General features: G+C 41.4%; 1 protein-coding gene across 3 annotated transcripts in view; it reads right to left on the bottom strand.

The window, feature by feature from the left end:
- The window catches only part of EFL1 (elongation factor like GTPase 1), a 115,274-nt gene that overhangs the window by 13,433 nt on the left and 88,016 nt on the right, over positions 1-13,825 (bottom strand). For all 3 annotated transcript variants that reach the window (XM_023649053.2, XM_023649057.2, XM_070266096.1), the window contains one exon: positions 4,405-5,366. In XM_023649053.2, coding sequence (XP_023504821.1) covers positions 4,405-5,366 — 962 coding nt within the window. The remainder of the gene's footprint in view (positions 1-4,404; positions 5,367-13,825) is intronic.

Genomic DNA, 13,825 nt, shown 5'->3' with positions numbered 1-13,825 from the left:
GTCATTTTTTGGGGATTATTTCCCCAGATAAAATGATTTTGAGAGGAGTATTTTTCTACAAAATTTCCCATTTTGACCATAAGCAATTCTATCCATATATATAATGATTTCTTGTAACAATCTGTGTAAAAAGAACTAAGTTTTAAAAAGAGACTAAGGGAATTCACTTTTGCTAAATAAAAAAGAACTTGTCTTTTCACTTGTCTTGTGCCGGCTCTTGGAGAATTAAAGTAACTATCAGCAGAGTCTGAAGTCTTCTTGGAAGATCGCCACCCAAGCAGGAAGCAAAAGGCCTTGGAGATATAAAGGTCTCTTCACTTCTTTCAGTTAAAAGTGGTGATTTAGAAAGAAAGAGGAAAACACGAGAAGCAACCAGCTTCCACCCTGACGGATCCTGGGCACTAGAAATTGGCTGTCATCACCAGAGCCCCTCAAAGCAATGAGAACGAGCTCAGGGAGGAGATTTTCCAAGCTAAGCAAGAGGGCTTCAAACCAATTCAGGAAAACAGAATCCTAGACCAAATCTAAACATAGGCCCTCTGTAAGGCAGTGGTTGTGGCAGCCATCACACAATCACTGCATGGTCTCTGAGAAACGGGTTAAGATGGCTGCCCAGCGACAATGGCACAGAGACTGCACAGTAACGATCCACATGCACACAGCTGCCACCCCCAGGGGTCAAGGAGGCCCAGCACAGTGGGATCTGTACCTGGATAAGACAAGGCAAAGACATACCTTGCTCCTAAGAGAGAAGAGGACAAATAACCCTGAGGGTTAAGATATGCATCTCTTCCTAGAAAGCGCCAGAGCTGAGTCTGACAGTGCCAGGATGAAAACAAAAGGACAGGATGGCAAGCGCTGTTTCGAGGAACCGTCCTAGGGCTGCCTGGTCACAAGCAGGGTCCAGGTGGTGATTTCTCAATAGAAATGAGAAAATGGGCCCAGAGGGTTGACTCAACAAAGGTGACTCAAGAGTCTGCTGGGAGTTTCCGTCTGATAATCACCAAGAGCTGATCCTGGCTTCACATGTTGTGCTGAAAATTTGTCTTCTCAGAGAGCAAAGGACAAATGCCACCCCAAATGGATAACATAGGAAAGATGGCAATTTGGGGAGGAAATATGTGTTCCTTGGGACTCCAAGGGAGGGAAAGGATAGGCATAGATGTAGATGGACCCTGGACTTCAGGAGGGATCATTTCACATACATAAAGGAAAAGAAACAAAACCACCCCGGTTTTAGGATAACAAACCCTAAGATAAAATTCCTTTTGGGAATAACAGGAGTCTGAAATATCAATCATGAATTAACCCCATGAGAGAAAAAAGGAGGAGAGACACTCGCCCACCAAAATACGGCAGGAGCTTCACAATAAATCTATTGAGTCCTGGAAGGCACTCTGTTGTATCTTCCAACTCCCATTTTAAAAGGACACACACAGCAGACGGAAGAAGGGGACCCCAACTAAGGGTAGATCAACAGCATGTCCAGGATGTTAAAAACTAGAAGAAGCTAAGTCTACCAACATAACAGAGCTCACGACAACAAGAGAGTCTTTTCCACTACTTTCGGAATAAGAATGAGACATACCTACTACAGTGAGAAGCCAGTGTAATGGTAACAGAACAGCAGGAAAGCAGGGTTGGTTCTCAGCACCCAGGTACCTGCGTTCTCTTCTGTAAGGACTGTAGCAGGCAGAACAAACACAGCAGACACTGAGTTCGAAACAGCTGAGAAGCGGATGAGCAAAGACCTGGCCTTCTTAAAGGAGCTCGTCTCCAGGACCAGAATTATATCTCACGGTCCGAAACAAATTTGCCCTTTTGAGAAATTATGGGTAGCAGGGTAGCTGCCAAACTACACCTAAAAGGTAAATGATAAGTTTATTTTTTGAGGATAAAAACACTGGATTCCATAAGCTGCAGACTAGAAAGCCACTTGCTAATTTCCTGTAGAATTTTAAGAACACAATACAAAGATCTGTACATACTTACATAAGCATGAGGTAAACCTCCGGAGATGACAAGGACTTTCTAAGACAAAATCCATCCACCTAAGCTTATTTCCTCTTCTAACGTGCTGGTTACGTCGATAGTTGGGAATGCTTTACGCATAAAGGACCTTAACTTCATCAAAACATGCGATTCACTGCTTACTGAGTGTGACCAGAGAAGAAAAGTTCACATGAAAAAAAGGGATCAGGGGCCGGCCCCGTGGCTGAGTGGTTAAGATCACAGGCTCCACTTCAGCGGCCCAGGGTTTCACCGGTTCGAATCCTGGGCACGGACATGGCACCGCTCATCAGGCCATGCTGAGGCGGCATCCCACATGCCACAACTAGGAAGACCCACAACTAAAAATATACAACTATGTACCGGGGGGCTTTGGGGAGAAAAAGGAAAAATAAAAATCTTAAAGGAAAAATAAAAAAGGAATCAATGCATTAAGATCATGGTGTTGGGACTTCTTTCTCTCAGCATTAAAAAAACCAAAAAAGTTCCTTCACTATTGTCGTAATGTTTATTACATAATATATATATCCTAAGGAAAAAATTAATTGTTTAGGTCCAGTTTACTCATACACAAATATAGGAGTTCTGGTGGGCCTACATCATTTCAATCACTGAAATTTGGATTTGGCTTTTTGGGAAACAAAAGGGGAAGGCATAACTTATTTAAAAAAACAAATGGAGCTGATCCTGACTTTTCACAAGTCAATGACAAGATGCAGCGGCTAAACTGCATTAAAGAACGTGGTACCACGTTGGGGAGGTGACAGTGCGTCTGCGTCCTGCACTGGTCAGAGGACATCTGAGGCGCTGTGTTCAAATGCCGTTGCTTTACTCAAGGGGGAGGCTGACCAAATAAAGTGCGTCCAAAGGACAGCAACCGGAATGCGGGAAGGGCACAAAAAGTCCTATCATGAATAATAACTGAAGAATCTGGAGCGCTTTCTCCAGGATATAAGACTAGAAAAATAACGCTGTCCCCAAATATATAAAGTGCTGCTGCATGAGAGAGGGGCGAATGGTGGCACCATGGCTGGACACTGGTGGGCGACAAGACTCTTAGACTCTTGGCTCACCAAAGGAAAGACGCTGTCTAACTGTGGAGCTGGCTGTGGGTGAACAGAGGATTCAAACAGAGCAGGCATCCGTCGGGGTTGGAGAGAACGGAGCAGAGCTCTGAGTCTTCAAGGGTGTGAAGGAATCAAGATTCCCTGACTGTAATTCCACCTCTGCCTCCTTGAATTGAGAAGGTTCTCCTCTGGGAACGGTCTAGACTGGTGCTCCTCAAACCAACGTATTAATTCCATGAGATGTGGATAGGCCTGCTGCATTCACACAAGGCTGAGCAACACTGCATGCACTCACAGACGTGACCCTCAGTGCACGCTGGCTGAAGGTAGCCCCACAGTAGCCAAGAGTGTGGAGCGCTCTCTCACCCAGCTGTTTCTGAGATGCTGCTGTGCACGCCCAACTAGTCTCAAGAAACCTTACTGTGAGGCAAATCTAAATTTCTTTTGGTAAGACAAAAAGACAATAATTTACATTTCTGGCTTTAGGAATTAATCAGCAAAAGAACCTTACTAAAAAAAATGTAAAATAACCACATACTGACTTGAAGGACCTGAGTGCTTGAGAAAACCTAACAATTTGGTCCACTCTCATCCGGTGCTCGATTCCCCTTTCTACCCTCACCAGTGAAACCGTTCCATGATCTCAAGAGGGTGAGAACTATTGTGCGCCAGGCACCGTTCTAGGCCCTACATTGTGTTCTGAGGCTCATCTTCACAACCTCCAGACAATTATCATCTTCCTTTCTATAGATGAAGAAAGTAAGTCTCAGGGAAGTAAACACCTGTCAAAGTCAAACAGCCACTAAGAGCCAGCGCCCCATCTCTCCTGAGATCCCCAAGGACCTTCCAACGACAGGAAAACCGGGAGTCGGATTTAATATAATGGTTAGCAATGAAAAAGGCCCCAAATAATTCTCTTCTTCAGAAAGGACCCAGAATTCCCAGAAGCCCTTTTGCGTCAGGAGCACGAGAGCGTCGCCTGGCTCTTGGATCCTGTTCAGAAGGACAGATACGCCCACTCACTTGAGGAAAGAATGCTGTGCGGGTTTGGACGGTAACATAAGCAGACAGTTTAAACCTCATATGGCAGAACTTTCTTTACAGAAAAGGGTCTGTTTGTTGCAAAAGACAGGATCAATAGTAGTCAGATGCCCCCCACCCCTCAGGATTTTAATACTTAAGGCCTCTGGGCTTTCAAAGATCTTAGTTCCTTAGTAAATTAGATGATATAGCTTCTGCAAAAAAAAAAGGCCACAGGAGTTTCAGTTTTTGCCCTAGGACTCCGTTGCTGGGGCGAGGTCTCACTGCCGGTCCCCTCCCTCCTTACCGAGCACATCACCGGTGGCCATGATGTCGCAGGTATACATGGCCGCCATGAGACGCTGTGGCTTCACCTGCAGGGCGTAGCGACATGCTTCCTTCATGGTGGCGATCAGCTGTCCCGAAAAGGGTCCGTAGCAGTCAGCGAGGGCAGGCTCTCCCTTTGGGGAAGCCCTCTTCTCAAGGGGCTCCGAGCAGCCACTTTGTGGCTGTTGGTTTTCACCTTCTCCCTGTCCCTCTTGCTCCAGATCACTTTGCTCTTGAGTCCGCTTATCACTTGCTCCTTGTTCCTCAAATTTACTCAGGTCCCATTTTTCCAGAACAAAACAGACGCCCATGAGAGGCTCCTCACACATGGGGCCAGAGAGCGTTGCCAGCTGGAAGCCACTCACGATGCTATTGCCCAAATCTCGGTATCTACTGGCTTCTTTTGAAGCCTTGCCAGCTGCGCCTGTCCAGACTGAGCTCTGAAAGTCTTCACTTTTATTTACTAATATGTTTGGCCCACATTTTCTTGGGCCAAATGACCAGATTCGGTCAACAGTGTTCCTCCACTTTCTTCCTGTTAGATGCTGCTCTAGTTTTCCTTTGAATTCCCAAATTTTCTCTTGGATCTTCTGGTGAATCATGTGAGTATTTTTACCCTCATTCAAAGACGATGTCAACTGCTCCATAGAACGAATCAAATCACTATTTTCTTCCAGAATCTGCGTGACTTCTTCTGGAAGGGGCACAGCTCGAACGTGGAGTGTGGCGAGCTTATTGGGAGTTGTGATGGTGACCAGTCCATCAGAGTCGACTGGGACTCCTTCAGGAACCTTGCTTTGATCTTCTTTTGTTTGGTGTATGACCGCAACTTTCTGTTGTCTGCCTATTTCTTCATTGACCATGTCAACTTTTGGGGGTTTTGTGATTGTTTCTCTGAATGGAATAATGGGTTCAGATACACTGATTTGAATCTTTGCAAACCTACAGACAAATTCAAGAGAAATAACAGAAGGTTATAATCAAAATGGCATCAAAACTCCCAGATAGAAATATTACGCAATGAAGATTCTGCAAAAACACAGAAATGTAAAAATTATTTTACTATGAAAGATCAGTAATTTACATTATATCAGAATTCAAAAACTGCTTCCATTCCAGATTTAGAAGACTACTGCTAATGGGAACATACCTTCAGGGAGCTCTTTGCATGTATTAGAATTTCACTGCTTTGTTCATTCTCAAAATAAATAAACCACGCATTTAGATAACAATGTTTTCAATGGAAAATAAATGTTTTAGTAAAATTTGACATATCAATTTCTTTAAAATAATATTTGCTGATTTAAGAGTCTGGAGAAGAAAAGCTCAATGACTGTAACTCTAAACAGACGAAGAATCACAGAACTTCAGGACATCCAGGCAAACCCTGACGTGTGTCCGGCTTGGGTAACGAGGCTCACAGCAAGGCCCAGCGACCCGGGAGTTTGTCCAGACCAGCACCTTCCAAAAGAACTTTCCGCAATGACGAAGATATTCACCTCAAACGTGACTACTGAGCATTTGAAATGTGGCTAGTACAACTGGGGAAATAAAATTTTACCTTTAATTAAATTTAAATGGCCACACATAGCTACTGAACATTTGAAATGTGGCTAGTGTGGCTGAGGAACTAAATTTTTAATTTTACTCAACTTTAATTTAGTTTTAAACAGCCACATGTGGCTAGTGGCTCCCGTAATGGAGGGCACAGGTCTTGAACCTCAGTCTGGCCTCTGTTTCACATGCTCTCAAGTTTAGTTTCATGCTCATTTTCTTCCAAATGAGCTATTAGCTCACAGAGGGCAGATTCTGCAAACTGGCATGGATTGATTCTGATGACAATGACACCATGCAATCTTTTTTTCTTACTGTCTGCCTACCTCATTCCCAGGTAATACTAAAGCTGGGTCTCGTCTGTGTCTGCTACTGGCATTGTGGAACATTTACGTATGTATAAATGTTCGTACATGTATGTATGTACACACATATACTGTATCTGTGTGCGTACATGTATATGTTATATGAAGTTTTGGGATCCTGGAACAATGCTTTTCCCTGGGAAATGTTATTCAATAAGGGAACCAAATACTAAAAGTAAAAGTTTTTGAAATACTTACATTTAATTCTAGATTTTTTTCTGCTTTCTACATTTTGTGGGTGTGGGGTGGCTATTTGGTTTACCTGATTTTATACTTGTTGATAAATTTGAAAACTCAATAAATGGATGGTTTTCTAAAAATAATATGTTACCAAAATTGATTTTAGAATATAGAACCTAAACAGATCACAATGTGTGGAAAAAGACAAAAATGTTGTGGGGAAAAAATTCCTTCCAAGAAAGGTTTTGGTTTGCCAATGAATTTGCTCACTTTCAAGGACTGGCTTACTTCAGGGCTACATATAGCTGCAGAATATACAATAAGACGGATGTCTACCTGACATTTTATTATTTTACAATTACTTTGATACTCAAACCTGAGAAAAACAGCATACATGGACAAAACTGTAATTCAATTTTACCTAAGAATTCAGATATAAAAACCTACGATAAAATAATGAAAAAAAAGGGGCTGGCCCCGTGGCCGAGTGGTTAAGTTCGCGTGCTCCGCTGCAGGCGGCCCAGTGTTTCGTTAGTTCGAATCCTGGGCGCGGACATGGCACTGCTCATCAGACCACGCTGAGGCAGTGTCCCACATGCCACAACTAGAAGAACCCACAACGAAGAATACGCAACTATGTACTGGGGGGCTTTGGGGAGAAAAAGGAAAAAAAATAAATAAAGTTGTTCTAAAAAAAAATAATAATAATGAAAAAAAGTAAATATGTGTGTATTTTTTATTAACCACTTATTACATATGAAGCATTGTGCTACATGTTTTACACATATTATTTCTTTAGCAGGTATATTATTATCCTCACTCTGCTGAGGAGAAAATCAGGTGAGAAAGATCAAGTAACTTCTCCAACGTCACACAGCTAGCAAGTGGAGAAGCTAGAATTCAAGCCTCAGTCTGACCTCAGAATCCATGCTCTTACCCATTATGCTACACTGAAAAATCAAATTAAACATATTAAAGGAATAATTTACCACAACACCAAGTAGCTTTTATCACAGGTTATAAAAACTGATTTGTATTAGGAGATGTCTTAAAATAACATATCGCATTTAAAAATGTCAAAGTAATCTATGTTATCATCTTGAAAAATGCTAAATTGAGAGGCTGGCCCAGTGGTGTAGTGGTTAGGTTCATGTGTTCCGCTTTGGCAGCCTGGGGTTCATTGGTTTGGATCCTGGGCACAGATCGACAAGCTGCTCATCAGGCTGTGTTGTGGGAGCATCCCACAGAGAAGAACTAGAATGACCTACAACTAGGATATACAACTACGTACTGCGGGCTTGGGGAGGGGAAAAAAACCAGGAAGATTGGCAACAGATGTTAGCTCAGGGCCAATCTTCCTCACCAAGAAAAAAAGAGCTAAATTGACATTCAACAAAATTTAATATCCATTCCTGATTTTTAAAAAAGAAAAGTATTTGAAATCTTAGGACTAGGAAAATATCTTTAAAATTATCATTTAAAAAAAATGTTCATATACTTAGAACATTCAAGAAAACCAACTGCACAGCTATTGAAACCATGAGAGTGAACACATCTATGACACTGTCCTCTTTTCATTGCATTTTAAGGTCAAAGGGCTTTCAGTCCTATTAGTCCTTCAAATTTCTGAGGTTCCCAAGAAGTCTCCTGTAGCAATCACTGATAAGATTAATTAAAACCACTCCTCCCGTGGAAGTGTGCATGGCATCACACCAGCCAAGTGCCTCAGGGCCAAGGTCCTTCCAATCCTGGCGCTGTAGAGCCCATCAGGACTTCAGGAAGAAGGCAGCAGGCTCAGACCACACTGGCGTGTCCTGTGGCCTCCTGCCACGTCTGAGCGTCACCATCTGGAGATTTGGATGCTGACAACTCTGACAGGTTCTAGGGCCTGGTCTCCCATTCCTGTACGTAATACATCCTGAAAATGTCTGCAGAAGCTGAACAAAAGCTTATATATTAAAGGCAGGTTCTGTCCTACGAGATCTAAAAAACTCTAGAATTTTATACCTGTTCTTAATGTAAGCATAATTGTGAAATTTAAGTGTCACATAGACCAGTACACAAAAGCCCACTGACCTATGGTTCACCACAAAGCCAATGGCCATGTGAGCCGCCGCCACCCGAGTTGAGAAACAGCCTTGCCGTACCTCAGAAGGACCATCAAGCCTGCTCCCAGTCCCACGAGGGCAATTGCTATCCTGAATGTTACTGTCACCCCCTTTTTTGAATTCTTTTTACCACCTAAACATGTCACCCCTATCTCTACAGTTCATCCTGGCCTGCTGTTTGGACGTCGTATAAACAAAATCAAACAATTTTTCTTCAGTTGGCTTCTTCTGCTCAACAAGATGCTGAGAGTCAGCCATGTTTGCAGAGCTGGCTTGTCCACTGAGGCAATGCTGTACAAGTCCATGGCATGATCATATCATAAGTTATTTATTTACCTATTTTGTGGTTTGAGTTGTTTCCAGTTTGGGGCTATTAAAATTGCTGTGTCCATGAATATTCCTGATGCACATTTGTCCAGCTTTGTGTTAAGCACACATGGAGCAGAAATGGCAGATCTGCCACCAGAAGAAGTGCCCATCCCCCCAGCAGAGGACACTGGACAACACTGCAAAGCAGCTGCGTGGCTACCACTCCACTCGCCGTGCAGGCAAGTCCTACTGCTCCGCGTCTTTGCCGCCATTTGATATTGTGGCTTTTGAAAATTTCAGCCACTCTGGTGGGTATGCAGAGGCACCTCACTTTGGCTTTAATTTACATTTCATTAATTACTAATTACTAATACCCTAATACTAAATACTAATACTAAATACTAATAATAATTACTAAATACTAATAATAATTACTAATAACTACTAATAAGTTCAATATCTTTTCATATGCTTAATGTCTTTAGACTTCTCTTTTGTGAAGACCTGTTCCAGTCTTGGTCCCCTTTTCTAGGGGATTGTCACCTTCCCCACTTACTTGTAGGAATTCTTTACATACAGGGGCTGTATGCTCCTTGTCTAGAGTGTGCATCACAGAGGTCTTCTCTAACCCTGTGGCTTACTTTCTTACTCTTTTAAGTGTCTTCTGATGGTCAAACCTTTACTTTGTCACTGATGCTTTATTTTAAGAAGCTTTTCCCTATCCCGAGGTCTTGAAGATACTCTCCTACACTATCTTTCAGGCACTTCATAGTTTTGCCTTTTACACCTTAATCCACAGTCCACCTGGATTTGTACGGCACGAGGGTAGGTCAGGTTGCATTTTTTCTACATGGATATGCAACTGGCCAGCACCATTTGTTGGAAAGTCCACCCTTTCCACGTTACTCCGCAGGACTCTCTATGCCAGCTCACTGATCTGTCTGTCCGTGTGTCACCATCACATAATTAACCACTGTACCTTTAAATAAGTTTTGATTTCCAGTACAGTAAGAACTTCCATCTTGTTTTTAAAAGATTTTGGCTATTATTGGCCCTTTGCATTTCCACACAAATTTTAGAATCAACTTGTCAAGTTCCCAAAACAAATAAACATAAAGTTAACGAGATTTTTTCTGGGATTGCTTTGAATGCAGAATCAGTTTGGGGAAAAGTGACATCATTATAATAATGAGTTTTTCAAATTATGAAGATGGTATATACCTTTTTTATATTTCATAGTTTTTGCTTAGAGGGCCTATAAATATGAATGCATTTTTAGTCCTAGGTATTTGATATTTTTGTTGTTACTGTAAACGGTAACCTTAAAATAATTTTCATTTTTCATCATCGCTAATCATCAGGAAAATGCAAATCAAAACTACACTAAGATATCACCTTACCCCCGTTAGATTGGCAAAAACATCCAAAACCAAGAACGACAAATGTTGGAGAGGTTGTGGAGAAAGAGGAACCCTCATACACTGTTGGTGGGAATGCAAACTGGTACAGCCACTATGGAAAACAGTATGGAGATTTCTCAAAAAGTTAAAAATAGAAATACCCTATGACCCAGCCATCCCATTACTGGGTATCTATCCTAAGAACCTGATATCAGATATCTCAAGAGTCCGTTGCACCCCTATGTTCATCGCAGCATTATTTACAATAGCCAAGACGTGGAACCAGCCTATATGCCCAGAAACTGATGACTGGATAAAGAAGATGTGGTATATATACACAATGGAATACTACTCAGCCATAAAAAAAGACGAAATTGGCCCATTCACAACAACGTGGATGGACCTCGAGGGCATTATGTTAAGCGAAATAAGTCAGTCAGAGAAAGACGAACTCTATATGACTCCACTCATAGGTGGAAATCAGTATATTGAGAAGGAGATCTGATCGGTGGTTACCGGGGAAAAGGGGGGGTGGGGGGAGGGTACGGAGGGGGAAGTGGTATACCCACAACATGACTAACAAAAATGTACAACTGAAATCTCACAAGGTTGTAATCTATCATAACATTAATAAAAAAAATTAAAAAAATTTAAAAAAAATAAAAAAATAAAAAAAATAAAAAGAAATGATGGGAGGAAAATAAACCCTTAAAGAAAGTTGTAAAAAAAAAAAATAATAATAATAATTTTCATTTTGTTTATTAGTGATATATAAAGATACAATAGATTCTGCGCATTAATCCTGAATATGGCGACCTTGCTGCATTTACTTACAAATCCCAGTGTCTATAGATCTCTTTGCATTATTAGTTACATAATCATATCATCTGCAACTGACGACAGTTTTAATTTTTCCTTTTCAATTCTTCTATCTTCTATTTTTTATTCTTTATAATGCTGCCCAAGATCTACAGTACAATGTTAAATAAAACTTGTAAGAGGGGTACCCTTGTCTTATTTTTGATCTCAAAGGAAAGCTTTCAAAAAGTTTATCAGTACGTGTTTGCCATAGCTATTCTGAAGATACTGATATCAATATAAGGAAATCTCCTTCTATTCCCAGATGGCTAAGAACTGTGATCATCCATGGAGCTGCATTTTATAAATGCTTTTTCCTTTGTCTAGCGAGGTGATTTCTCTCCTTTTTTCTATTAATCCGGTAAATTTACACTGATTGCTATTTTTAATGTTACTCCAACACTGAGTTCCTTCGATAGTTACAGGACTATCAGGTCTTCTATTTCTTCTTAAGTCAGATTTTTCCAGGAATTTCCTCATTTCCTTTAAAATGTATTGGTATGGAACTGCTGGTAATCTTCTCTCACGTTTCCTGGCCCAGGAGAAGCTGCCCCAAACCCAGCACATCAGGGGCCCTACACTCTACGTGACACTGGGACTTGAGGTGCAGTGGCCTTTGGTCAGCACGACTTGACTCTGCTCCCTCTGGCTTCCAGAACAGCACAGCATAAAGTATGGCCTGACGGGCCTGCGGAACTGTCCGCTACCCTCCCCGCTCAGTCTAGCTGACTTCCTGCTGACTGCCCAGACGAGGGGAACAGGGAGATTTCTCCCTACCTGGGCTCTGGGTGACCTCGCTGAGTTCTGACAGAATCCTGAGCTGAGGTTATTCTCCATCACACCAGGCCACAGAGCAAAGGAAACTGGTTTTTCGTTTCGTTTGCTCTTGGAGGGAGGTGTTACCACTTTCAGAAATTGGAATGTTGAGGAAAAGCAGTTAACAAATACTTCAGAATTCGTGAAGTATCTTATTAAGGCAGTATAAATTTCTTGAAAAGCAGGTGTGTTATTGCTTTTACTGTCCTCAATCTATGTCTAAATTATTTTTAGGTATTTGGATATGGATATTTTCTGAAAAAGGTTTACATAGAGTGGTTTCCAGAATAAATTGATTTATTAAAATATTTTAACGCCATGTTAAGGGCACGCATTTCTGGAAAACTAATTTCTCTTATTATATAACTTTTTTCTCCTGATACTAAAAAGCACTCATAATAAAAACCATGAGATAAACATGAAAAAAGACTAAACAAAGATACAGATAAGTAATTCAATTAAAATTAGTTTTTAGGTTTAAGGGGGAAGATTATTTGAAACATAATTCTAAGTACCAAAAAGTATTATTTTCAAAGTGGAGTTAACGGCCTGAGAAACGTGAGGTTATTTAACATGGATTTTAATTTGGTAGCAAAGAGTGTGAAAAGAGAGAAAGTAATTTAGCTCAAAGACCTCAAAAAATAACATTTCAATCGTTTTTTTAAAAACTCTGAGAATTAGGTTATTTTATACATTATGTCTTACAATTTATCTAATTAGCATTATTCTGTAAGCAACAGCAGAGCCTTCAGAAATTCCTAGAAAACGGCAACAAGCGTGACAGACACAGAAGGCCCACCTCCAAGTCTATACTAACTTCAGCTATAAAACACGCCAAGAGGAAAAGCCACAGCACCGCTTCACCCCGAAGAACAGAAAAAAGCACCTCCCGACGCGGCGCGAGTTTCTACAAACCCTGAAGGGAGGCGCCGCAGCAGCTCCTCCTGCCCAGTCTGGCAGCCTCGCGCGCAGAGGCGTGACAGGACTGTTACTACGACTACTACCAACTTCACTGGGTTGTTACAAGGATTAAATGAGACAAATAGTGTTTAACACAGTGACTGGCATGTAATATCTAGTACAGAATTATGTTGATCGTTTATAATTATTATTTTAGCTACGATTATTATAGTCCCAGAAAATTTAAAAATAAAGGGAAGGAAGGACATTACAGGGCAGTTCATCCAACAACAAAAACACACGGCCAATAAACACATAATTAAAAAGTTTCAATATCATCAGTAAGCACAGAAAATGTATATTAACAATGAATACCTTTTGTCTTCCAGATTGATAAAGTTTTAAAAAAACGATAATATATAGAATTGGTGAAGGCTGGGAAAACACTTTCAAATACTTCTTGCTAGTTACAGTGTAAACTGGAAGAGTCTTTTTTTGTTTTTTTTCTGCTTTATCTCCCCAAACCCCCCCTGTACACAGCTGTATATCTTAGCTGCAGGTCCTTCTAGTTGTGGGATGTGGGACACCGCCTCAACGTGGCCTGACGGACAGTGCCATGTCCGCGCCCAGAATCTGAACCCTGGGCCTCCGCAGCAGAGCGCACAAACTTAACCACTCGGCCACGGAGCCAGCCCGTGGAAGAGTCTTTCTTATGCCAGCAATATATGCCACCTTTTGAGCCAGCAACAATACCTGTAGGAGTTTATCCTAACCAATTACTCAGAGCTGTGCTTAAAGACCTTGCATCAAAGAGACCAGGCATTTATGAAGCCAAGTGTAATGGTGGCTGTCTCTGCAGGTAACCGAATGATTCTTTGTTTTCTTCTGTATTTTCCTAATTGCTACAATAA

This window comes from Equus caballus, chromosome 1 (genome assembly GCF_041296265.1).
Source record: "Equus caballus isolate H_3958 breed thoroughbred chromosome 1, TB-T2T, whole genome shotgun sequence".
NCBI lineage: Eukaryota > Metazoa > Chordata > Mammalia > Perissodactyla > Equidae > Equus > Equus caballus.
Note: the sequence above shows the minus strand (reverse complement) of the source record. Positions and strands in the feature narration are given on the sequence as shown.